Genomic DNA, 27,967 nt, shown 5'->3' with positions numbered 1-27,967 from the left:
CAGGCTTATAATAACCATGTTCGTATTCTCACTTGTTTTATTAATTGTATGACATTTGCCTGTTATTGAAGTTGAACTAATGAATGTATATTAATGTCTTATCATGCATTCTGTAATCATGCTAACTATGTAAGTGTATGTAGCACACATTAGCAGTTATTTCCCTATGTATGTCAAATATTCTTTAAGTATATACCTAATTGAAGAGATTAGTTAAGGTTGATGTATTTAACTGCATATTTTTCCATGAAGGACTTAAAATTAAGATGTTACTTCTGTTCTGCACGTGTTACCAGAAAAATTAGTATTCTATATCTCAAACAATTCTAAATCCAGAGTTTGTTAATGGATATTTGTTAGATTTTATTAATGGCTTATATTACAGATAAATAATACAACATTCTTTGAATAATCAAATTGAGCTGACACAAATCTATGAAACAATTGGTTTTCTGTATTTTCTGGTTAATTTTTCAGGAATATAAAAGACATTATTAGAAAAATCAGAATGAGTTGACCGGAATCTATGTTACGACCTGTGTCCTGTATTTCCAGTGAGTTCCTCTGCTGTCAGCAACAGCAAGCTTTCCATTGTGACCACGCCCACGAGCTCCCGGAAGTCCTTGACTGCCCAGCCCCGCCCCCGAACTCTCCCCCTTGACCGTCCCTCCGGCAGAACCACACCCACTGACAAAACTTCCGGGCGATCTGCAGCAGTAGGTGCGTCATTACAGAAAAAAGACTTGCCCAAGGTGCCAAGTGTAGGAAATAAAATGGACGAATTGAAAAGGAAAAATACTCGCTATTCTGCGCCTATTGAGAGCAAAGACGACGCAGAACCTGTAAATAGACGTGCTTCTTATGGAAGCAGCCTGAACAAAAGCCTATCAAAATCACTCCATAGCCTATCATTCAAAGAGGAAGAGTTTGAATTCACTCCAAAAGAAACAAGTCGGAAGACTCGATCCAAGTGGGCGAAAACAAGCAATGCCAATTTCGGTTCAGTTCCAAATTTACTGGAACTGGATGATGATGATGGGAAACTGTCTGTGAACAGTTCTGAAGACACAAGTTCTATCGATACTGTAAGAAGTGAGTCGGATATCAATGACAATGTTGTTGTGAAGGAACCTTCATTTAAGGAACCTAAAGCAATACCAAAAAGATCTGCTCAAAGTGCTTCTACTAGAGGCGTTTCGAAAGCATCTTCATCTAGTCGCACAGCCAGTAGTTTAACTAGTAGAAGCAACAGTGTTGATGACAGGAAACGATTAGTGAAAAATATCAGTGCTAGTACGTCAAATTTATCCAGTGCTGCAGACAATACCAAATCAAACGATAGGGACTTAATGCCACCCCCAGCTGCTCCCAGCATTAGATCGAGACCAGACAGGGCGCCAAAACGGGGCAATGATCCACGTAGACGCACGACCGATAATTCAGGCTTCAGCTTAGAGGAAGCAAAAGAAATTCTAAGTGGTAAATCTATGAAAATCATTGAGATTAAAGAAAAAGCAAAGAGGAGATCGGAATCAATTTCACCGTCAAGGGAGCTTCAAGCTGCCAGTGTTCCACCTAGACCTGCTGTTGAAGTCCTAGACTTCGTACAGGAGGCTGACCCTATCTTGCTCAAAACATCAACTGAAATAGAGCTCACTGCTGCTGAGCTTAGACGGAACGCTTTGTCTGCCTCTGGTAACATCCGCTTACCACTAGAAGTGAGTCCGAATGATCCTCCAGAACGGGATCGACCTCGAGATAAGGAGAGTTGTGTTGTATCAAATAATAAACACGTGGCGGACAAAAATGAAACCAGCATAACGGCTATAAAAGCCAATATTGAGTCTTTGACTAGTAAATTGAAAGTGCTGGATGGGAGCAATGACTCTTGTGATTCAAGGTCTTCCGGTGATAGCGAAGAGTGTGCTTCGCCTAGTGTGAAGGAACGAATTGCTCGTTTGAACAAGCATGTCTCCCATACTGACCGCCAGTCTTCGCCGTTCCGCGGTAGACTGAGATCAGAAAGTCCTTTACAGCAAAGACTGAGATCAGAAAGTCCCGTAGAGCTGACATCGGTACGCAAGACGTCCAGTCTTCAGGTGAACTTCTCTAATTCACCATCATCATCAGCTACTTCCAGCTTGCCTGCAATTCCACCAACCTCAGTTTCTCTAGCATCAAGCATCAGCCTGTCTACAGCACAATCTGACCAGAAAAACAGACATTCCTCATTAGCTGAGATTCAAGAGTCTGAACTTAGTAACGGAAATGATCAGACTTTGTCTCTTGCACTGCCTGGTGGTATATTGTCAGAGATGGCACTATCCTTGACTGGTACTCCCTCAAAGAGCGGTCCAATGACAACCAGTCTGGACTCAGAAGGCGCGGTCACTAGTCTGTCACCAGGCAATCAAAGCAGTTCCAGTCCACGCAGTGTGGCAGACACAGGGCTGGGGTCAGACACAGACCTCGACACTAGGTGGGTGCTATGACCACATTTGATTAGTTTCAGGATATTTTCCAACAGGAAACTCAAGATTGATCTGATATATAAAATCATTTTAAATTTTCAATTGACATTAATTTTCCATATTCTCTGGACTGTTTCATTTAATTACAGGAAGGTTTTAATGTACAACAACAAAATCTTGTTTGAAGGCCAACTTGATTTTATACTTCAACAAAATGTGCGCTTATTGTGCTTGAGTTATAACAAACTATGATTTGTGTTTGCCTCTTGCTGATACGTGCTGAATTAAAAAAAATATATATATCAAATTTTATTGTTTCTGCAGTCAAACATTCCGACCCGTGCAGATGTCATCACATGGTATGTATTTTGTGGAATTACACCTTTTAAAATACCTTACATATTTCAGGATTTACTATCCTTTTACCTTACAAAACATTTTGACAACATGCAAGTTATATATAATTTAAATTGTTGCTTATACAAATGGATTGATGTTTGACAGTAAAAGTGGAGTGATGTTTGACAATAAAAATGGATTAATGTTTGACAGTAAAAATGGATTGATGTTTGACAGTAATTTATAGAAAATTCATGGTCTTTTAACTTTACTTATACAAAAAAATAGAGAAATGTAAAAAATGTGAGAATCTTCATTTCATCAAACTATTTACACCAATTGTGAATTATCCATTGTTTAATATTTTTGGTGGATAGTTACTGTCTCATTATACATTAACATTGATGTTTTATGCTTACCATATGTTCACCTTTAGACAAAGCCTCCGCATGCTGATGTCTTATGTTTTCAATATTTCATCTGTAGACAAAGCCTTCGCATGCCTGGAGATGTTCCGTCAAATGACGCACTGCGCAGACAGATTTCTTGCCTTATATGCTCAGGTCAGTTTTAGACTGGTAAATGTTTAGATAAAATAAACACAGGTCAACTTACGATCATTTCCTTAATAATCAAAATCAGCATTATGTTGATTTTTCTTAACTTGGGAAAAGTATAATTAGTGCTGACCTATTACATTAAGTTCAATATAAAACGGATACAGGACAGCATGGGTATAAACTTATCAAGTACCCTGTGTCTTATTTATTAAAGGAATAAACATGATATTACTGGAAACATTGATCAAGAACCCTTTGATTGATGGTAATTGCAGATGTATTAATTTTGTTTATGCAAAAATATTTATGAGCTCCTTGTTACAAACTTGAATATGAGCCACATCATGAAAAACTGGGGTCCGTCTTATCAAAGATCGTACGATAATGTTAACTTACGATTGAATTTTGTAATTTAAAAATATAAGTGATTATGATCTGTGTGTTTCAAATATAAAGGATATTTGACAGCTACTTTGGAAATGAATGGAAATATTCAACAAAAGTAATTATAAATGTGACAGTTACATATTTATGGCGCTTTGAAAATTGCATTGTAAGGTGAGAATGGCGTACGATGTGTGATAAAACGGGCCCCTGGGTCTTATGAAATATGCAGCCAGCATAGCGCCAGACCAGTATACTCAATTGGGCAGGAGCCAGTGTTTTTATGTCCCCCAGTCTATACTTGGGGACATATTGTTTTTGCCCTGTCGGTTTGTTGGTTTGTTTGCGTCAAACTTTAACATTGGCCATGACTTTTGTAATATTTAAGATAGCAACTTGATATTTGGCATGTATGTTTATCTCATGGAGCTGCACATTTTGAGTGGTGAAAATTCAAGGTGAAGATCATTCTTCTATTTTTGTCCTTTACCGGTTTCACCGGAGGGGACTTATGGTTTGCGCTCTGTGCATCTGTCTGTGAGTCTGTCTGTGAGTCTGTCTGTCACACTTTTCTGGATCCTGCGATAACTTTAAAAGTTCTTAATATTTTTTCATGAAACTTGCAACATGGATAGATGGCAATATGGACATTATGCATTCATATTGTTCCTACGTCAAAAATTGTGGTTGCTATGGCACCCCCCCCCCCCAAAAAAAAATCTGAAAATGGTGGAATTTCTGACAATGGTGGAGCCGGTAGGGGACCATATTGCTTGACATTAGCCTTGTTCCCAAATGGGAGCTAACAATTTCAAAGGGAAGGTTTCAAAAAAATATATATTTTGTTCATCTCCCATCCATATAAGTTCAACCTAAGTAAATATTATACTGACAACACTTGTATTCTAAATTTTAAAGCATTTTTAGCAAACCAACAACACTAATTTTCTAATTGAATTCAAAACGCTGCAAATTTTCCCATTCCCAAAATGGTCAAAAACACTGGCAGCCGCCCTATCTGCATATGGCATGCGACCCATTTTTACGCAACTCATACAAGCTTTCTTTGTCCACTAGGTCCAGCAAAGTGACAACGAAGATGCTGCCAATTGCAAGAGGAAGATACAGGAACTGTTGCCCGCGCATGTTACCTCCCTTACAGAGGGGGTGGGGCTAGTGTTGCCAAGCAACAGTATGATCACCATGATGGCAATGCTGCGAGACATGAACAGCAAAATCAACACGCTCGTCGAGAAGTGAATGGAGCAATTTGATGTGGAAAATTAAAGAGAACTGTCAGCTGTTTATACTGATACAAACTTCGTCAGTTGCTACTAATACAGACTCCAACTGTGTATACTGATACACACTTCAACCGTATAAGTTTATTCACACTTCAGGTGTTGATACAGATTTAGACTTCAGCTGTTGATACAGCTTTAGACTTCAGGTGTTGATACAGATTTAGACTTCAGCTGTTGATACAGCTTTAGACTTCAGCTTGTGATACTGAATATTGATATAAAAAAGACATATCAGTTGTTACTTTTTAATCAGTCTGGCAGTTGATGTTAAACTAAATTGTTGCCATTGTTGGTGTCATTCTCCTACGAGACTAGCAATTATTTCTCAATTTTAAACTTACTCTTGACTGAAATTAATTGACCAATAAGAATGTGATAGCACTTGAGCTTTTCCAGATTTTCTCAGAGTAACTCGCAGTCTGTTCAGGTTTTATACTGTTTGCTGCTCATCAGTATCTAAGGGTTGGAATTTAAATTTTTAAAACTTGAATCTAATAAGAAAGGTCTTTAATAAAATTTAACTTTCTAAGGGACTACAAAATGTGTGAAAATACGTTTCTAAGTGGTAAAGGGTAAAGACTTAAGATTGAGGTAATTATTTACATGGGGTTCTTAGTTTCAGTTGCTTACAGCCAAGACACATGAGTAGGAGAATCAATTGATATTCACAGCATAAATTAATACATGAAAATAGTATTTTACTTGATAAGTTGATGGTTGAGCGCCAAATTGGAAAGGAGGCAAAGTGAACTTCAGCAGTTGTTGCCCATATAATACTGTCAGTGAAGGATTACCAAAGATGTGTAACATTCGTAATACATTTTTCATATGGACCATAACATTGGTTTTCAGATCTTAACTGCCATGGACTTGATTAATTTAAAAGTTCAACGTCATTATGGCTGAAATTTAGTGTAGCCATTGGAAATATGATTGATTAAAAGAAAATGGTAAACTTCCTAAATTGGTGTGCACCTTAACTGACATCTCTGTTAAGAGGTAAGATATTTAAAATATGTTTGCTATTCTGATAGTATTTTTTGAAAAAAATCGAAGAAAATGCTAATTTTAGAAATTCAGCAGACGACATTTTAGCAGAAGACAAATTTCCCAGCATTCAAAGGGTTAAGATCTCAACATGTATTATAGTAATCTTCTGTCATATGTATGCACACACATCGGCTACTTAAGGCAAAATTTTGCTAAAAATGCTGTTGTTTTTTTTTATTTGCCATGGAAAATGTAAAAATCTGTTAACCCTTTGCATGCTGGGAAATTTGTCGTCTGCTAAAATGTCGGCTGCTGAATTTCTAAAATTAGCATTTTCTTCATTTTTTTTCGAACAATACTATCAGAATAGCAAACAGTTTGGATCCTGATGAGACGCCACGTTCTGTGGTGTCTCATCTGGATCCAAACTGTTTGCAAAGGCCTTCAAAATTCGGTTCCCGCACTGAAAGGGTTAAACATTGATTATTCTCAGCATTTTGACTTTCAGTTGATGTTGTTTTGTTCAGGTGTGAACATATATTTGCTCATTCTAGGGACAATGTCTTCCAAAACAACATTCCACTTAAGTTGTACATATTTTTGTCTCTTGCCTAGCATATCTTCACGACATCATTAACAATATTAAGTATGTGTGCTGAAAATTGTTGACCTTTTAATTGTCCCAGGTACGTGCTTTCAATCTCTATAAAGAGTTGTTGTCTTTTGCAATAACCTTACTGGTTGTAAACAGAAAATATTTTTTGTATGTTTTGCCAGTTTTCATATGAGCCACACAGGCTTATCAGGGACAACGCTTTCCGCCTAAACTGGATTTTTGCTTAGAAGACACTTTCTATAAACAAAAAATATCATAAAAGTGGAAAGGGTCATCCCTGATTAGCCTGTGCAGACTGCACAGACATATCTGGGACGACACTTTATGCACATGCATTAAACCCCCTTTTCACAGAGCAAGACCCATATTAGTTATTTAACGACCAAAAACTCTTGGGTGGGCGTCTGCTACTACTTTTATTATTATCATTCCATACTACTGGGATAAAATTGTTCCCAAAATTGTTAATTCTTGTAGTTTTCAGGTTACGTTTTATGAAATATATTAACATAATTGTATGCACACGGAAAAAGTATGTCTAAAATACTGGAAAATACAGCCAAAGTACTTTATTTGAAACACATTTACTTATTAATGTATTTTCTGTTTTAAGTGCATGTTATTTTGATCTTCTATTGTACAACTGCAGTAAGGGGACCAAGAAGTAATTTTCACAATACATGTAGTTTACTTGAGTTCTCTCATTCGATTTCATAAACCTTATTAAATTGATATATATCACTAAGCCATGCTTTATATAACCAGTATTGGTAAAAAGTAAATATCAAAATTGTATTGAAAATATTCACTAAAAATGGAAGTTGTCTTCTACCCCTTTAACATCTTTAAACTTGTCAGTAGGAATATGTTCTTGTTTCAGAAAAGTTGTATACTATAATCATTGTGTTCATTCATTCAAATTAGTATTTGAATGGTTTCTTGTTGAAGTGCATAATTTATCATGAATATATAATAAATAACAGTTTTTCTATAATTTATGCGAAAGTTCTTTAATTATGTAAAAGTGTACTTTAGTTTCTTATAACAGTTTTTAATCTTGTTAATTGAGCTTGTCCAAGGCCAGTTATGCATGGCAGTGTAGATATAGTTGTTCTTTAACATGAGGTACATGTTTGTCAAATTTCATAGTGATTTAACACCAAGAAGAATTGGGCTGTTTTTTGGTACATTCCTGTTTAAATACTTCATTTTATTTAACATGCCATAAAGTAAATGGAGCCTGTAAATTGTCTGTGTACAATATAAATAATGTATCTTTAATAATCGATTTCAAGCCAGTATAAACTATTTCAACATAAACATTTTATTCTTGCAATTTTAAACAAACATACAGAGGGCGAGACACGTATTTTTTGCTGTTTTATACCGTTCATTACTGTTATTAATTGTTTATATCGGGCTCACTTTCCAGCCATATCGGCAAGATGATGATTAGTGTTTATATCGTAATAATATTCGATCGACCGGTATATCTGGACTTAACTTGCTGCATCATTTCTTAGCGGGTCATTAAATTAAAGCTCCTGCTAAGAAAATTTGCAGCGACTAAAGTCAAGATAATTGCGTTTAAACTCTTTTGAAAAAATAAGATTGTAAATACTGGCTCAAATAAAATGTCTGTGTTAAACTATGAGTATGAGACTATGCAATATACATTTTATATTTTGGTAAAACAGTGTGTACTTGAAATCAAAAGTGTTGTGATTTTACAAAGCGAGTTGTTGATACAGAACGGTTGTGTTTTGAAAATGTATGTTTACAATGTTTGGTGACAAATTATTAACATATCTACACTGTGATGAACTCTTGGTGCCCATATAAAAATGAAAATGTAGCTGGTTAAGTAACATCAGTCCGACTTACTGAGCAGCCATGAAAACAACACTGCACCTATTCACCAACAAATTCTTTTGCATGGCATTGACTATCAATCAATATTTGTAAATATGAACTGTTGTTAGTGCTTAAATTATGTATGTAACCAGCTCTTAATATGTATTATTGCTTAATACCTATATTTAACCCCTTTGCATGCTGGGAAATTTGTAGTCTGCTAAAATGTCATATGCTGAATTTCTAAAATTAGCATTTTCTTCAATTTTTTTCAAAGAATACTATCAGAATAGCAAACAGTTTGGATCCTGATGAGACGCCACGTTCTGTGGCGTCTCATCTGGATCCAAACTGTTTGCAAAGGCCTTTTAAATTCGGTTCCAGCGCTCAAAGGGTTAATATGGGCCGTGCTCTGTGAAAAGGGGTTTTGATGAATGTGTGTTAAGAACACTTTCCGCTTTTATGGTATTTCTTTGCAAATATCCAGTTTAGACGGAAAGTGGCGTCCCGGATTAGCCTGTGCGGACTTCACAAGCTAATCTGGGCTGACACTTTACTCACATGCATTAAACCCTTTTTCACAGAGCGCCGCTCATATTTACAACAGAAGCGTTTGCTTTAACTCTTTCAGTGCTGGAACCGAATTTTGAAGGCTTCTGCAAACAGTTTGGATCCAGATGAGACGCCACAGAACGTGGCGTCTCATCAGGATCCAAACTGTTTGCTATTCTGATAGTATTCTTAAAAAAATTGAAGAAAATGCTAATTTTAGAAATTCAGCAGACGACATTTTAGCAGACGACAAATTTCCCAGCATGCAAAGGGTTAATGAAAACATGACTCAAACTGATTGAGTGATTCATGTGCCATCATGGTTTTAGAGTCCTGATAACCGAGTTGTAATGCAGTGGCATGCACATACATGTAGCACAGCCAAACCAGGTCTTTCATGCATATATGTTTATTGCACCACCTGATTAGAAGTAAATGGGGTATGATGGAATCACCATGGAATGTCTGTCTGTCCACTCATCTGTCGCCACATGTCTGTCCGTCTGTAACTTGTCCAGATGTGTTCTACTACACTTTTGAACTTCTTATGTTATATGTTGGTAGATGAAAATGAATGGAAGTGAAGTGCATAATAAGTGCATTGGAACAATCAAAGCAGGAGTTATGGTTCATATTATGAACCATAACTCCTGCTTTGATTGTTCCAATCAAAGTAATATCCCTGTTAATGACCATGCTGAGTGTTTGTCCAGTGCATGACTTGATTATAAATTATAATAAAAGGTTTCAAGAGAAAGTTTCATAGGTAGGAAGCTTGCCGTGTTGAGAAACAAATTCTTTAAACTGAACTACTAATGCCCTCTGACAACACAAGAAGGGGGGTATTTTAGACACAACTATGACAGTTCTGTTATTTTGGCTAGCAAAGTCAGGATATAAGAATGAGTGTGTAACTTTATAATATCAATATTATATTATATTACTCGTGTAGCAACATCTTATTTGGAATTGATCACTGCATTCTATGCATATATACACGTATACATACATAATAAAGATAATGTTTGGTATGCAATTTGCTTTATATATAATTGACTGATATTTTTGTATTTGTAAATATTGTAATCATTTTTGGGGGGATTTTGTAAAATCAGTTTGTTTTTCACATGATAATTGTTTCATGACCAAATTAAAAAATATGGAATAAAAATATGAAACAGTATTCAGGTCGTGGTTTTCTTAGTGTCTAGAATTCGTATTTTAACACAATTTATCATACACCAATAAACATTTAGCATACTTAATAATATAAATCATCATTTTATGCAATATATTATTCCAGACAAACTTTTCACCAGGTATTATACGTGTATTATCTAATACACATACCTGTTTTTACTGACTGATTACTTTGAAGAATTCATATATACATTACCCAAACAAATTCACGTCAGTCTTTCATAAACTATTGATTATTTATGTTCATGAGATAATATTTATTTATTAAGAATTTCCATGATTTATAAAGGATATGAATTGTTGCGTAATTTATCACTCATTTTTATTCACTGTGTACAAAAACGGGTTCGTACATTCAGAATTATTTTGAAACGTCCTTAATATCACGAGGTAGCGTCTACTTACACATGCGTGATTGTCATTCGACCTAACAATATAGTACCACTGACGAAATCTGACGTAAATGATATGCGAATACTTTACAAACATTTATCTCAAGTCACACACGGGATACGAACTTACAACACATCCAGATGGGTAACTAGATAACGCCGTTAATTTCGAAATCACTCGTCCGAAAATATCTTCATGATAACACTCCACAGTTTGTATATAAAGGTATAAAACTATAAGGTGCTCGACCTGTTTTAAGTTTCGAAATTATTTGATATTCTTCTGGTTGGGATGGAAAATCCCGGATACGCGACAGACGACAAAGCTACGTTGCCTAGCTACGAGGAGCTTCCTGGTAAGTTGTCTTTTTATGCCCCCACCCACCCCATGACCACAAATCCAGTAAGATAATTGGTTAATTGGTGACACACTGGCGCTCGATTGGTCATTGTCGTATCGGGTACTACTTACATGTACCCCGGGTACTCCTTAGTATACTTACATGTACCCCGGGTACGGTAAATATACTTAATCGTACCCGGTCGATATTAGACTGTACCCGAGTTGTATTCCCGCCCAATATCCGATGTCGTAAAACGCGCTACCGATTATCTAAAACTTCTCTTAAAAAAAAATCTGCAAATAAAATGCTTTTTGAGCATGAGTTTCGATAATATAGATGTGTTTTTTTTACAGCAAATTTACAAAAATGTGAATAAAATTGATTTACAAAAAAAGCCGACAACGACCGATATAGCGGTAAATTTCCCGGGTACGTTATAGTATATTTACCGTACCCGGGGTACATGTAAGTATACTTATGAGTACCCGGGGTACATGCAAGTCGTACCCGAGCCGACAATGACCAATCGAGACACACTGGCACCAGATCACAGGGAACGCCTGTTCTATCACCTGCTAAACCATAACCTTTTCACTCACAGGCATGTATTGCAAGTCTTCTGAATACAGCACTGACCTGCCTAAGAGTGCCAAATAATCCATAGCCAGGTAAGACTTATTGTTATGAATATATAGAAGACTAAAGTTTGAAAACAAGGGCAAAACTGTGCGAAATTTAAAGGTTACTTTTCGCTACGTCGAACGTTACATTTCTGTGGGCAAGCTTTCGTGTCAGTGTCTTGAAAAAGGCTCAAATCGATGGACAAGCACTGCACACAAGTAGCAAATTGGACCAAAGAAAAACATAGTAATGTGTAATGAAAATACTGATTGACACGAATATTTGCGTCAGTCTAAATGCATCGAGACAATTTTAACATGGTTTAATCATAAACCTGATAAAGTTTTACAACTATACATACATTCCTTTGAGTTAATCATCATAAAATTGTGCACAATATGTATATAATAGCCGTGGCAGCGTTTATGAACAAAACAACTAATGGTTTAAGTAAACGATTTTTAGTATTAAGGCACTGACAGTGGAGAAGAAAATGTTAACAAAGACAATATATTTCGTTTCATAATTATTGGATCAAATAAGGACAAGCAATTCACGAATTCGGTTATGTTCTGTTCAGTTAATATTTTGTAGGTGATTCTTCACATTTCCCTTGGTCATTTACCATATATGTAATGTAATTTTGGCCAAGATATTTTGCAAAAATACACTTAAAAAATATTTATACTAATGTTTTCCCTTCTATTGCATTCAAACTATATATACCGTTATATTATAGTTGAACGCTTTTTAAGAGGGTAAATCACATAAGGCCATTTTCACTATGGCACGCAAACTATTTAATACTGGAATAGTTTTTTCGAACAAGGATAAACTTGAAAAATATTCTCAACTTCCTTAAATTACGGTAAAACCTGAAGAAATGTAGCCATTTGTAAAAATGTCAACTTCTACGCCAATACATCTTACATGAGCTGTTATGCGTGAATGTAATTCATAAAAGAATATTGATATGAGCCTCCCTCCGTGTGTTTGTACAATTTCGTCCCAGATAAGCCTGTGCAGTCTAGGCGGAAAGTATGGTCCTCGCTTTACGCTCTTTCATTAAGCCCGGTTTTCCCAGAGCGAGGCTCATATGATCGCGTCATCAAGCTACAATTAACCCTTTGCATGCTGGGAAATTTGTCGTCTGCTAAAATGTCGTCTGCAGCATTTCTAAAATTAGCATTTTCTTCGATTTTTTTTCAAAGAATACTATCAGAATAGCAAACAGTTTGGATCCTGATGAGACGCCACGTTCTGTGGCGTCTCATCTGGATCTAAACTGTTTGCAAAGGCCTTCAAAATTCGGTTCCAGCACTGAAAGAGTTAAATGCGCATGTGGGTATATACTAGTATGTGTGTATGCATTATTAAGGAATATGTAAACACTGTATGTACCGCGTTGAGGCGAATATTGAAAAAAGCTATAGCAGATAAAAGTTGGTGCCGATCACTAATTTTACGTCCGTAAATGTTTTCTTATGTGAGCGTCATTTCAGCGAATAGAGCGCATACATATATAATTATATTTGCGGCATGGTTGTCTCAGTTTTATGAATAAGTTGCAGAATCGGACATTTGTGATTATTTTTACAAAATACAAAAAAGTGAATTTTAAGTGTCATAGTTGGCGGTACTTATTTAAGAGGGTATCGAAATGCACACTATTCTTTTCAATAATTTGACGCTCGTACAAAATATAAATACTGTAAAACTGTAACATCTTTCAGATGATTTTAAAAGTTTTAAAGACGCCTATAATATGTTTGTTTTATAATTTCAAAAATGAATCACAAGCTGTTATGTTGTTTTGTTGTTGCCGTTTTTTGCGTAGCTCACTAAGAACAACTTTTACTAAGATATTTCTTAAATTAGAATTGTTTACTAGACGAATCGGGCATCTATATTGTAGGGGGACAATCCCTACGAGTTACAACCTTTTTACGTGTATATATAAATGTTGCAAACTTTGAGAAACTACAGTTTACAAGACAGATTACATAAGGGATTTAAATTAAGTTAAAAGCTTCTGATTAAGATATATTGTAGAACTGAACTTAGTTATGACCAAAATAAGCGGCGTTTTGGAAAACCATGATAAATGCATGTACATATTAGCCTGTGCAGTCCGCATAGGCTAATCAGGGCCGACAATTTCCGCTTGAATGGTACTTTCTTTTAAAAGAAAGTCTCTTCTTAAAGAATACTCCCCGTTGAACAACTTTTCAACCAAGGGACCCCGTTGGAAATAAGCTTTTTCATGTTTACATGTCTAAGCTTTACGGGTTATCCTGTGTATACATCATGTCGTAATCTTATTTGGATCTGTGATAAATGGCACCATTCATGTAATGCATGTTTCTGAATATGATAATAATGCAATCAATACGTTATTTATTGTCTTGATTTCATTGAATTGTAAATTGCTTGACATGTATGCACAAATAAAACAAACAAACAAACAAATTACTCAGTGTATGCGCAAGGCGGAAATACGTCCGACAACACACATAACTTAGCGTGTTGTTGGTCAACAAATTCATAGACTATTCGTTTCGTAAATCTGAAATTTTAAATGTTTAAAATCATAATGTAAGTTAATTGCAGTGAAAGAAGTAATACATTGAACCATCTACGTTTCTGGTCGAACTCAGAAATTGTTTTTCCTTGTGCGCTACTGTACAACCATGTCGGAGTAATGGAAAATGTACATAAATCAAATAACACTTTTATCTTGTTGGCTTGCTTTGCGTGTCAGCAAGAATACATACGTAATCTTTTCTTTAAGGGCCATTAGTTTTAGCCGTTCTTGTATAATCAATCACCATACTCTGGAAACAACGCGTAAACAAAATGTATGTGTCCCGCGTATTGCACTGTTAGTGTCAACATCACGTGATTGATCACATGATATGATTATGACAAAATGGCGGACGAGGAAGAACGAGCACCACTTCTTGGTCATCCAACTGTTAATGCGGAACCACCCCCAACATACAGTCAAACCTTCAATGGTATGGGAACATGTAACTTGAAGTTAAAACACCCATCTGTGTATTCATATGATATAAATTGCTGTGTTATTGTATTTTGATATTGTTATCATCTGTTATTTTCCGTTGACATTTTTTTATTTTATTGTAAATCATAAATGTTCTTTTTTTATAAAACACTGTTCATACTTGCTATTGTATCATGTCCCAAAAGACACAATTGAATTCATTGTCATGGCAATTATTTAATTTGAAATTATTCTTAAACTAAATTACTGTCAAGCAAACACATGCATTTATTAAGTGCATTATAATAATTATAGGCCTAATTGGAATAACAGGAAGTGTAATTAGTTCAAGATAAGAGATATGCCATATCAATAGGAAACACTTAGATCGATAATTCAGGATGTTAAGTCAGTGTCAAGTTGTAGCATTGCTTTCAAGTGCTGTGTTATTTAAAACAACTTTCAACTAAATGTAGTAAGCAGCTTTACCTGTATTTGTGTTCCTTCATTTGATAACTGATGATCAAATTGTGCATGCATTTGAACTTTTTAATTAAATGTGTATCCATAAGAAAATAAATATGTATGTTTATATGATCTTTATTGCAATTTGGTTCTTTTCACTGTTCTGCCAAAATTATTATCCATATAATCATGATGAACTAAAGAACGTCAAACAATTGGAAAATAATACAAAAAATTGCTATATATCCAATCTTAAAGAAAGTGCTTTACACAATTGTGTAGTCAGTGGTTTATGAACAAAAAGATACCTTGTTCTTTTAATGCTGTTTCTTTCGACAGGAGCTTTGTCAGTATTGAATCATTGGCCAATTAAGAGGGTTATTAGTTCAAAATCAGGTCAATGTCCTAATAAGGTCATGTAATTTTAGTGTTGAATGGATGAATCAAAGGGTTTTAGTAAAAAGGATAAATTTCAATCAAGCAACAGATTTAGTAAACCAAGAATTGAACTTCTGAATTAGTTTTAGTCCAAATGGTCAAAGTTATGTGATGTTGGTGTTTTTAAAGCATTTAAAGGCATCATCTATGCAAGTATGAACCAGACATGGCGAAAGCCCGTCGGCCCGTCGGAAATGTAACATCGTCTGACTTACTGTCTGGTTAATTTTAATTTCAAAAATTGTAACCCACTTGCAGTTTTCACAACATTATTTCGTGGTTACTGGATGAAATTTCCAAATACAAAAAGTTCATTTTGGCCAAAATGCGTAAGTAAATATTACATTGCAGCATCAATAAATCCCGAGAATTATTACAAGCGTGAATGGAACAATTATTAGTTAATTGCATGTCGCAAATACTCCAAGATGGCGGACAATAAAAAGAAATTACGATGCTCAGCAAATATGACAATTAAAAATCAAATTGACGATGGCCATCATCTAATTAGCATGGATTAATGAAAACCCTTTGTCATTGAACGATGGAGAATACGTCTTATATACAATTAACACATTGTCATTAGAAATTTATGAAAGTCACAGGATAAGTGTTCATAATTTGAAGCTTTCGCTTCAAAAATCTAAGAAATAAAGAAAATCTAAGAAGATAATGGTTCGGAAATGGAAACTGACAAACATGCTTCGATTTATATGTTTGTGGATTTGTGTATAATCACTGTTCAGATTTATGTGCATATACTGCTTTATTATGTTTGTCACTCCATACAGTTTACTGTTATGGTATGTTAGTGAAATTGAAGATAATTAAAGGTATAAAAAGTATTTACGGTAATATATTAATTAATTTGTGTAAAATACATCATAAAAATTCAATTAATGATGTTTATATGTGAATTTTTTTTTCCCAAACTGAAATAAAAACACCTTTATTACTTTAAATTACGCAGTTCACACTATTTTTGCCCTTTCATAAATCAACCACATGTTAACATTCCCTTTGTATGCCCCCGAATCGAAAGATAGAGGGTATATTGTTTTTAGCCTGTCTGTCTGTCATTCATTGTACATGTATGTGTGTGTCCCAAAACTTTAACCAAAACTTTAACCTTCGTTAAAGTTTGGTCATAACTTTTTGAATATTGAAGATAGCAACTTGATATTTGGCATGCATGTGTATCTCATGAAGCTGCACATTTTGAGTGGTGAAAGGTCAAGGTCAAGGTAATCCTTCAAGGTCATTAGTCAAAAAAATACAATCCAAGGGAAGTAATGAGCTTTAAAAGGGAAATAATTTGCAAACCTTCCAAATGATATATTGAAATTTTATTTCAAAGTGGCGCATTGTGTTTCTGACAAACACATCTCTTGTTGAATGTATTATGCAATGTCTCTCCAGGATAAAACACTTAAAATTGAGGCCTGTGAAATTAACAACTGGCCTGTAAATTATTTCTCCTCGTAGGCCAGTCTGGCCTGCCAATTGTATGGTCTTTCGCCATGTCTGATAAAGGCTTGAAGGAATCATGGATGGTAAAAATAACATGCCGTTTCAGTTAAACCTAGACTTTGGACCTTCCGAATAAGTCGAAAAGTTGACCAATATTTAAGTAAAAAAATAATCAAGTGATGTGGTTGTGTTTATAGCTTTCAAAGGCATCATCCATGCAAGTATAAAAGCTTTGGAGGAAGTGCTATCGATGTTAGACAAAAAAAATAATTAACCCTTTCAGTGCGGGAACCGAATTTTGAAGGCCTGTGCAAACAGTTTGGATCCAGATAAGACGCCACAGAACGTGGCGTCTCATCAGGATCCAAACTGTTTGCTATTCTGATAGTATTCTTTGAAAAAAATCGAAGAAAATGCTAATTTTAGAAATTTAGCAGAAGACATTTTAGCAGCCGACAAATTACCCAGCATGCAAAGGGTTAAGGGTAAACCAGAATTCAGACCTTCTGAATTAGTACGAGTCCATAATTAGGTAAATGTGAAGGTCAAATGAGGTCAGGTGATGTGGATGTGTTAATGAGGTCAGGTGATGTGGATGTGTTAAGAGCATTCATAGATAACATCCTGCAAGTATCAAAGATTTGAAAAAATAAGAGAATTGATGTATTGGGTATTGATGTTGGACGAAACACGTCATTTTGGGTTAGGCAAGAATTTGCACCTTCTAACTTAGTCTTATTGCAAACGAAGGTTAATAACAAAGTCAAAATGAAGACTCTGATGTGGGTGTGTAGAGTGAATTAATAAATAACGTCAATGCAAGTATCAAATCTTTATAGCAGGCATTAAGTTTTGACAAAACGTGTCATTGAGGGTTTACTTAGAACGGATGGAAGAAAAAACCAACCAACATACTGACAGGCCAATCACATTATGCATTGGTATAAATAGATGCTAGGGCATCAAAAACCTCATTAAATGATCAATGTTTCTTATATTATGTTTTGTAGAGCAGACAGGAGGTTTCCACCAGCCCCCAGGCCCCTACCCTCAGTCAGTAACAGTGCCGCCCATCGGTCCTGATGAGTTACCTCCCCCATATACTCCACCTGGGGCCTCACTATCAATCAACTGCAAAGTTTGCCAGAATATTGTTCCCATAGATGGCAAACAGAACCAGAATGTTGTAAAATGCAATTTCTGCAACGAGGCTACAGTATGTTTTTCTGTCTATGCATTAATTTGAATGGGTGATGATGTTTCATAATATAAGCTTTATTTTACATTAAAAATGTGATGAGGCACTTTCCACTATTCTTAATTAATTATTGCTTGGGTCTTGATAGCAATTGGATCTTTTATGTTAATTTTAATATGTTACATTTAATTTTTTAAATAATAGATAATATTATTTTTGAAAATGTAATTTGCAAGGTTTATTTGAAAGAGGTCCGTACTTTTTTGTATTTTCATCGCTGTTCAAAAACAAAACCCTGGAAATCATTCACAAAACTTTATTGTTCTTTTAATGAAATGTTCATTTTTAAATTCACTAGTATTAAAGAGATATAACTGTCTCCCAGATATGCTGAAGGGGGAAAATATTTGCTAAGAACTTTATCAGCACATCGGTCTTCTAAACAGAAATCACAATTAAACATTGTTTTATGTATAGCCTATCAGAGCGCCACCCCCTGGTAAGAAGTATGTCCGCTGCCCATGCAACTGTCTCCTAATATGTCGAGCAACGGCTGTGAAGATTGCATGTCCACGAGCAAACTGGTAAGATCTTTTAATCATCAGAAAAAATGAAAAACTACCTTTCAAAATTGTTTTTTAATCAGATAAGTACTTCAGCGACTTTTACTGAATTTCAGAACAGTATAACAGTGGTGTAAATATGATTATTTGAAATGTGCTCCTTTTGTGTATCTCATTTTTTTAAATATTTATGTTTAATGTAATTTATTATTTGTATAATTCTTTTCTCCTAAAAGTTTACATTTTCTTATGTTAGATGTTTGTTTATTATAAAAATACGTTTATTGAAATAAATTTATTAACCAATTGTAATGTTTATGAAATATAGATTAACATTCGCAGATAGTCTTATTGTTTAAATGGCTTTAACTAATTGTTTTCATGAGTGTCAAAATCAAAATGACTCTTATTAATAATGTTTATAATACATGATACTTTAACTTTTCTTGATTATTTTACTGTATGTTTTATTTTTTATCCGACAGCAAGCGCATAATAACACTGGGAGGGTCGGGGGGTCTGGCGAATGTCATAGTGCGACCTCCAAACACTAACAGAGTGCAGTGTGTTCACTGCGGGGAAGTGTTCTTGGTAAATACTTTACACGACAATTTTCATATTGAGTTCTAAGTGGTTAACCCTTTCAGTGCGGGAACCGAATTTTGAAGGCCTTTGCAAACAGTTTGGATCCTGATGAGATGCCACAAAACGTGGCGTCTCATCAGGATCCAAACTGTTTTCTGTTCTGATAGTATTCTTTGAAAAAAAACGAAGAAAATGCTAATTTTAGAAATTCAGCAGACTACATTTTAGCAGAAGACAAATTACCCAGCATTCAAAGGGTTAAGGTCTGAAAGAATACATAAGGTGCATGCTCACATTTACTTTTATAGTTATTTATTAAAAATGACAGTATTTTTGGTACAAAGTGGTATTTTGTTATGCTAACATACTACTCATATTAGTCAAGAGTACATGTAAGTGAGTTATTAATAACAGGTATGTTAGCATAGTATTAGAGTTGTGAACTGTAATCTTCTTGTGAAATGAACAATTACAGCAATTCTCTTGTAAAATTTGAATTTAACTTTTCAGTTTGCACTACAGAGTACAGCACTCGCGAGGTGTACATGTTGTCGCAGAGTGTAAGTAAGTTTATAGTATACAGAATATGTGACCACCATGTCTTTGATGAAAACAATATAAATACAAACAATGTCTTTGTCATGAAAGTAACATGTAATTGTCTCAATTTTTCAGTGTTGCTATAAGTTGTTGTATCGTCTAAAATAAGTATATTTTGACTTAATATTTTATAATGTTTAGCTTTTTGTGGTCCCCTTCGAAGAAAGTGTCATATAGAAGTTGCGCTGCCCATAATTGCATTTTTGTTTCCATGCCTTCTGCTGTCCAGATGTCAGTCCCAAATTCTTGTCTCAGACATAACTTTGGCTTCATGGCATTCATCTCTGAATTTTAAAATTACACAAATGTAATCTTAAGAAGATGTGTCGCATGAAACATCCATCTCCCAACCTAAAAGGTCAAGGTCAGAGTTAAGGTTAAAGGTCATGTTTGACCCTTAAAAAACTTGGGAATTCCTGTCTCAGTCATAAATTTGCTATAGATAGATGGATTTTCCCATAACTGAACATTAATATCAACCACCTGACTCATTGGGGGAAACATTGTCTATCTACCCACAAAGGTCAAGTTCACAATTATAAATCCCGGCCTTAGTTATTACTTTGCCTTTCATTGTTGGAGTTTAAAATAACTTGGCTAAAATGTAAAGTATGATGAGGCAATTCTTAGGGGGTAAAGCCCATCTCCCTACTTCAAAGGTAAGGGTCACACTTAGAGATCAAAGGTCAAATCTAAAACGCATGTGCAGTTTCTTGTTAAATTAAAAAAGGGATTTCAGCCCAGTGAGTGATCAGATTTTATCTCACTTATATTATAATGTTTGATACTGTATATAGATTATTTTATAGCATAAAATTAAACATGCTATCATAGGTGTATAAAATACTGTATTTTATGCAAATGCGCACTTGTCGTCAATGATTGTAAACTTCTGGTGTCAATATAAACAGTTCAATTTTTTTTCTTAATGCAGAATTTTATAAATTATACATATGATCAATGGTTACATGTTTTTTGCAGGTCATCTGTGGACCCATCTTATATTCGCATGAGAGTGGGGATGTACCTTCTGTTAGGGTTGATATTCCTGGGAGCAGGGGTCGGAGTGACGGTATGAGACAGTATTGACTGTTCATTTTTATATTCCATACATGGTTTTAAGTAATAGTTAATATTACTGCTACTGGCACTTTTAAATGGGCTGTGCTCTTAGAAAATGGGGCTAAAAGCATGTGCGTAAACTGTCATCCCAGATTAACCTGAGCAGTCTGCCTAAACTGCATTTTGGCTATATAGAGACCTCTTTTGGCTATATAGAGACCTCTTTTGGCTATATAGAGACCTCTTTTGGCTATATAGAGACCTCTTTTGGCTATATAGAGACCTCTTTTGGCTATATAGAGACCTCTTTGCTATATAGAGACCTCTTTTTGCTATATAGAGACCTCTTTTGGCTATATAGAGAACTCTTTTGGCTATATAGAGACCTCTTTTGGCTATATAGAGACCTCTTTTGGCTATATATAGACCTCTTTTTGCTATATAGAGACCTCTTTTTGCTATATAGAGACCCCTTTTGGCTATATAGAGACCTCTTTTGGCTATATAGAGACCTCTTTTGGCTATATAGAGACCTCTTTTGGCTATATAGAGACCTCTTTTAGCTATATAGAGACCTCTTTTGGCCATATAGAGACCTCTTTTGGCTATATAGAGACCTCTTTTGGCTATATAGAGACCTCTTTTGGCTATACATAGAGACCTCTTATAATAAAAAATACTTTAAAAGCGGAAAGGGTTGTCACTGAGGAATCTGTGCTGACTGCACAAGTAAATCGTGTAAGACATTTTAAGCACATATATTAAACTCTGTTTTCCGGAGCAAGGCACAATTACAGAGGTGTGATTTTGAAACATAGAAGATTTGAGTCAATACAAGCTTAGTGGAGACAAATTGAGCTAAACCATGAATGCAAATTATTCAGTTTGTGTTTTGATACATGCTTCTAATCCTACACATGTATTTCTGAAGTTTGAGCAGAAAGTTGCAGTAGTTTTCTTTGAGATTTTTGCAAAACAGGTCAGAGGTATTGAAAATTACGGACTTTTAAATATAAGTTAGTTACACTAAATGAATGGACCGAATTTTGCTCCAACTCAGTTACTTTTGTTGTTTAATGTCATGGTTTCATATTTAAAAGGTACTGTATAAATAATTTCAGTACACTTGGCCCTATTTTCTTTGTAAAACTAATTATTTTGCATGTTTAGGTTGGAACTATGGAGTTGGCTGCTCGGTCTGGGGGAATTTATACTGTCTGGATTGGTAAGATATAAGTTTTAACATTTATAATAGTATGTAAACTTGTGAGAAATATTAAAATAAAGCAAAAGGCTGGATTAGTTGCATTAAGATATAAATTGTTTGTGGTTTTTATGTAAAAAGCTACTTTTGAATAAAATGTGTGAGTTTAAAGTGATATTATGGGCATTTTTAACCAGGTTTTCCGACGGAAAAAACTGGTTATTAGATTTGCGATGTCGGAGGGCGGGCTGGCGGGCGGAAAAAGCTTGTCCGTGCCATAACTTTGTCGTTCATGGTCAGATTTTAAAGTCATTTGGCACATTTGTTCACCATCATTAGACGGTGTGTCGCGCGAAAGAATTACGTCGATATCTCCAAGGTCAAGGTCACAATTTGAGTTTGAAGGTCAAAAATGGCCATAAATGAGCTTGTCTGGGCCATAACTGTCATTCATTGTGACATTTTAAAATCATTTGGAACATTTGTTCACCATTATTGGATGGTATGTCGCGCGAAAGAATTACATTAATATCTCCAAGGTCAAGGTCGCCACAACTAAAAATAGATTGATTTTGAAACAACTATGTAACTATGAACAATCAGTAACAATGCACATTTTGATTTTGAGTTGTCTCTCTTTATCAGATTTTTTTTTCTAATTGGAATCAAGGTAAATTTTACACAAGAGGGTTAACAATACACATTTTGAATTGTCTCCCTTTATCAGACTGTTTTTCAACTGAAAACCTGGTTTTGTGACAATTTTGTCCCTTGTTCACTGTTGAATTGAGCTGAAAAGAATTAACTGGTCAAAAGAACTAGTTAAAATGTGGTAACTGACCAATTATCTACAACTCATCTTGCTACCAGTTTTTTATTAAAAATAAATATTATTTTCGATATTTTACATGACTCACCCAGTCCTCTAAGCCGAAATGATCCGTAAAACTAAATTGTGTCTTTGTGTCGTATGAACGAATCTGCATGAAAAATACATTTAGACTCACATCGTACATCGAATCATTTCTGTCGTCAGTTGTCAAAACGAAAGTTCGGTTGATATTCAAATGGATTATTTTTCTCTTTACAGGATATTGTTTTAGTATGTTGATGCTGCATTAACAAATATAAGTGTATATGAAGTGAAAACACCAAAAATAAACAAAGGCTGCGATAGACACCTCACCTATATACTGTTAGATGCCCATAATATCACTTTAATTGCATCAATAAGTCGTATAAGAAATGTTTGTAAGTGTATTTAATACCATATTGGATACTTTGGTTTTGTTATATGCTTATTATTATTATGTATATGCGTTTGACTTCTTGTGACATTAGCTATGCAATAGTCAATCATATGAAAAAACTACTAATTAAGGCACACATTGTAGTAGAATACTATGTTCTTAAAGAAATATATTATTCAAATAATGCCACACAAGATACGTATTTATTAAAAGCAGAGCAAACTAGTGGTACTGTAAAGTAATATATTAAGTTTTAGCAGCAACTTTTGTTGAGCATTGGTCTTTTTCATTCTCTTTAGAAACTATATAAAAACCTATATGAACACTTTTTTGGAAACACACTTTTTATTGTCCTCTTTCTGACTACAACTGTATTTCCAACCAAAGCTGTAAAAAGCTGAAAAATTCTTAATTTTGCCTTAAGTAGACTTCCTAACCAAAACTCTAGAACTTGCCCTCGGTAGCCTTCTTTACCAAAATCTAGAACTCGCCATTGGTCGCCTTCCTTACCAATATCTAGAACTTGACTTTGGTAGCCTTCAGTAAGGAAATCTAGTGATCTTAATAGTGATAAACATTTTGATATTGCTCTTTTCCTCACAGGTGCATTTGTGATTGGAGTGTTGTTCCTCATTCGGGCGCTGTTTGTGGGCAGCATCCGTACCAGCACTGTACTAGGGCCTGCATAACAAAGACAAACAGCGACTTGTAACAGTGAGTTCTAACAGCCCAACTAAAACAACCGAGTTGTAACTATGAAGTCCATAAGATTCTGGTACAAAAAATCAAAAAAATCTTGTCATTTTACACTTTGTTGTTCATATTATTGTTATATCCTGTAATGCTTTGAGCTTCTTTGTGCCACTGGTCCAGAAAAGACTGTTTGTACTTTTTTATGTAAGACTTTCTTATGATTGTTACTAATGTATAGACTATGTGGTTATTGTTACTTATTCATGAACTGTATTGTCAGTGTTACTGATGTTGTGCTTATAGAAATGAATGAGATTATTCTGTGATTTACCTAAGGCTAACATACACTAATTTATTATATACGCTGTAGATTTTCTTGTCCAAAGAGTTGATTTTTCCATTGAGTTGGAGATTTTGTTCTTTGTAGTTTGTAAAGATCGGTGTAGTTTTACATGATTTAAATATGTGCTACCCAGATTTTACCCTTGATTATTTGACATTTATAAAATATCGGAATAAAATGTTTTCCAATATTTTTGCATAATAGATTTGAATTTCTTGTGATGGTAAATTCAGACTTTTGAATTATCAATCAGCTTTATGACATCTGCATTTACCTCAGATTCATTTGATAGCCTTCACTTATTAATTAAAATTAAAAACTTAACCAAATTCTATTTGTTTGTCCAGCTAGCTCTGTTGGTAGAGCGCTGGATAACAAATCTGAGGATCAAGTTACCCGAATTTAGATTGCACGTGTCAACTGCACTAAAATGTTGAAAAAAGTTGTGTCAAAAATCACTCATGCCACGTCCCTAATAATTTGGTATGATGTTTAAATATCTTGTAGACTATATATCAAACATTATTAACTAATATTTATACCTGATTATTTTTTCAAAAATAATGAGAACTCAACGTTTTCCATCTGATGTATATTGTTTAAAAAAAAATATTATAAATTTATAAGAAATTAAATAAATTATATTATCAATAAAATATAAACTTATTTAACTTATTAAAGGAATACTCTAAAAATCATGTTCAAAATAAACATCTGTAATGTACATGTAGGTGCGGATTTAAATATTTTTGTCTTGATATATGTAAAGTTTAAGTGTTTTTCATCTATATGTATGTACCAGGCTGCAAGCTGTATGCCAACGATGACAAGGCAGTGTGTTGAAGATTGTTTAAATTGTTCCTTTAATGCATTATGCAAATTATAGTTGGTTTTACAGTCCATTTAATTATGTTCTAGCATTATGTCCATAAAATAGTGTCTGTAAACATTTATTTTGTGATAACTTTGTGTTATATGTGTTTTGTATATTGAATCCATGAATATGAAGCAATGCATTCATGATTGACACCAAAATAATTCTGAACTTCAACAATTTAATTGATGCAAATCAATATAATTTATCATTTAGTTAAACACATTTTAATTTTTTTACTAAAATTTTAAAAGAAAAGTTAATAAGCAAAAGTTATAGAAATATATTTGTTTAGAGTGCATTGTTGAGAACCTGATCCAGAATTATTTTATATTGTGTGATACATACTTCTTCCATTCCTCCATGCAAACTTATTAACACGTCTTATAGTGTCGAGCTGTTTAACTGCATTTAAGAAATTTCATATGTTCTGTTAAAATTGTTAATATTTCACTATTTATTTTAAGTTATTTGAATTGTGGTGGACACCTACAAAATTGTTTATTTTTGTTGATACCGGTAAATAGTATTCTTTGCGTACTTGTTTTATTATATCCATGTTATATTTTTGTGCACAGTTTATTTTTAATGGTAAATGTTCAACATGTGCTATTGCTAAATATGAGTAAAACATGTACTTAACATTAATAACATGTGCTGAACATGAGTGCAATATGTGCAAAACATTTGTAAAAGATGTGCTAGACATGGGTTTCACATATGCTAAGCATTTATTCCATCAATGCACCTGTATCGTAAGGTATAGTATAGAATAGTGAAGTATTTTTGTGAATTGTATAATGTTATTTGATTTTTCATTTTGAGACGTTTTTAACCAGGTTTTCCGAAGGAAAAAACTGGTAATTAGATTGGCGAATGTCGGCGGGTGGGCGGGCTTGTCTGGGCCATAACTTTGTTGTTCATAGTGAGATATTAAAATCATTTGGCACATTTGTTCACCATCATTAGACGGTGTGTTGCGCGAAAGAATTACATCAATATCTCCAAGGTCAAGGTCGCCACGACTAAAAATAGATTGATTTTGAAACAAGGGGGGTAACTTTGATCAGTAAAAGTGCACATTTTGAGTTGGTCTCCCTTTATCACATTTTTTTTTCAAATTTAAATCAAGGTCGCCATGAGTAAAAATAGATTGAATCTTACACAAGGGCGGTAACAATGCACATTTTGAATTGTCTCCCTTTATCAGACTTTTTTTTTCAAATTGAAAACCTGGTTTTGTGACAATTTTGTCCCTTGTCTTTTGGTTGATTTAAAGGGTAGAGCATGCAATGAAAGGATTAATAAAAAAAACAGGTAGGTTTCAAATAAAGATAATTTTATTTGTTCAGCAGCAAAACCTGTAGCACTTACCAAGGTCGTGGTTTAGTATTTGCCTGTCAAAATAAATTCTCTGTGTTCAAAACTAAACTAGTATGCTCAGAGTATTTTTTTGTAAGTTTTACATTGTTTAGAAGTCCTTGCGTAAAAAAATTGACTTAAATGGTTTATTATTAACTGAAAACTGCATTATGTTGGTGTTTGAAATGTCTTAACAGTTTCTGGTCAGTATTTAATAAAAATGGTAACGTTAATTTGAGACATACACAGAAGTTGCAATAATATTGAATTTTTGTAATGTAGATACCTTTTTTAAAAGTTGTCTCACATTATTTTTAGTGATTGAGTATCTGTGTGCATCAGGAAGACATGTGTTGTGTTAAAATTCGGAAGTCTACTTCAGAAAAAGTTTTACATGTTTTGCTTTGCAGATAAGTAATAATTATCTATCCACTTTTCTTGACATTAAATGTGCTTGTTGTCCCCTACCAGTTTCACCAGAGGGGACATATGCTAAGTTATGGTTTGCACTCCGTCTGTCAGTCCGTCACACTTTTCTGGATCCTGTGATAACTTTAAAAGTTCTTCATATTTTTTCATGAAACGTGAAACATGGATAGATGGCAATATGGAGATTATGCACGTCATTTCATTTTGTTCCTACGTCAAGAATTCTGGTTGCTATGGCAACAAATAGACTAGAAATACTGCTGAAAATGGTGGTTTTCTGGATCCTGTGATAACTTAAAAAGTTCTTCATATTTTTTCATGAAACTTGAAACATGGATAGATGGCAATATAGAGAGTATGCACGTCATTTGGTTTTGTTCCTACATCAAAAATTCTGGTTGCTATGGCAACTAATATAAAAAACTTCTGAGAATGGTGGAATTTCTGACAATGGTGGAGCAGGTAGGGGACATATATTGCTTGGCAATAGTCTTGTTTAATAATGGCATTGTCATTTCTTACATTGACAAGCCTATGCTATTGAAGTGTGTAAAAATCCTGTTAAATAAAATATAATTTATCACTTATATATTTTTTTGCTTAAATACGTCCTGTGTATCACGAATGATGATAATTGTTTTACCCATGGTGGAAAAGATGCAGGATAAATAGGAACACCCATATGCGACTGGCGAGAACATTTGTATGAAATAAAAAGCCAATAATAGCGTAGAGCGACTGTAGGCGGAGAAGACAGCTAAATAAACTGCTGTTTTGCTAGAAATGTTTGTTTGAATGGA

The 27,967-nt window shown here is 34.4% G+C and overlaps 2 protein-coding genes across 5 annotated transcripts in view; both read left to right on the top strand.

Annotated features, from left to right (window-relative positions):
* Positions 1–10,253, top strand: part of LOC127874620 (mitogen-activated protein kinase-binding protein 1-like) — a 126,120-nt gene extending 115,867 nt beyond the window's left edge. For all 3 annotated transcript variants that reach the window (XM_052419073.1, XM_052419072.1, XM_052419071.1), the window contains 4 exons: positions 556–2,479; positions 2,796–2,830; positions 3,297–3,373; positions 4,832–10,253. In XM_052419073.1, the coding sequence (XP_052275033.1) occupies positions 556–2,479; positions 2,796–2,830; positions 3,297–3,373; positions 4,832–5,014 (2,219 nt within the window). In that variant the 3' untranslated portion in view covers positions 5,015–10,253. The remainder of the gene's footprint in view (positions 1–555; positions 2,480–2,795; positions 2,831–3,296; positions 3,374–4,831) is intronic.
* Positions 10,254–10,869: 616 nt separating this feature from the next.
* On the top strand, positions 10,870–27,754 carry LOC127874619 (type 2 phosphatidylinositol 4,5-bisphosphate 4-phosphatase-like). Of its 2 annotated transcripts, none has more exons than XM_052419070.1 (8): positions 10,870–11,018; positions 18,015–18,220; positions 18,680–18,786; positions 19,251–19,356; positions 19,861–19,910; positions 20,932–21,022; positions 22,183–22,237; positions 24,070–27,754. In XM_052419070.1, the coding sequence occupies exons 1-8, from the start codon at positions 10,955–10,957 to the stop codon at positions 24,153–24,155; spliced, it is 765 nt and encodes a 254-aa protein (XP_052275030.1). In that variant the 5' UTR covers positions 10,870–10,954; the 3' UTR covers positions 24,156–27,754. The 2 variants fall into 2 exon arrangements, with proteins under 2 accessions (XP_052275030.1, XP_052275029.1); XM_052419069.1 differs by lacking the exon at positions 10,870–11,018 and adding an exon at positions 14,515–14,644.
* The last annotated feature ends 213 nt before the right edge of the window (positions 27,755–27,967 follow it).

The sequence above is a fragment of the Dreissena polymorpha genome, chromosome 3, assembly GCF_020536995.1.
Source record: "Dreissena polymorpha isolate Duluth1 chromosome 3, UMN_Dpol_1.0, whole genome shotgun sequence".
NCBI classification, from domain to species: domain Eukaryota; kingdom Metazoa; phylum Mollusca; class Bivalvia; order Myida; family Dreissenidae; genus Dreissena; species Dreissena polymorpha.
The sequence above is the reverse complement of the archived record's forward strand: the minus strand, read 5'-3'. Positions and strand labels throughout refer to the sequence as shown.

What these genes read in the sequence shown, in the direction of transcription:
- LOC127874619 (XM_052419069.1), top strand. Translation starts at nt 14,557, where the DNA reads ATGGCGGACGAGGAAGAACGAGCACCACTTCTTGGTCATCCAACTGTT. An exon ending in ACTGCGGGGAAGTGTTCTTG is followed by an intron (nt 19,357 to 19,860) that starts GTAAATACTTTA and finishes TTAACTTTTCAG; the next exon opens with TTTGCACTACAGAGTACAGC. An exon ending in TGTACATGTTGTCGCAGAGT is followed by an intron (nt 19,911 to 20,931) that starts GTAAGTAAGTTT and finishes TGTTTTTTGCAG; the next exon opens with GTCATCTGTGGACCCATCTT.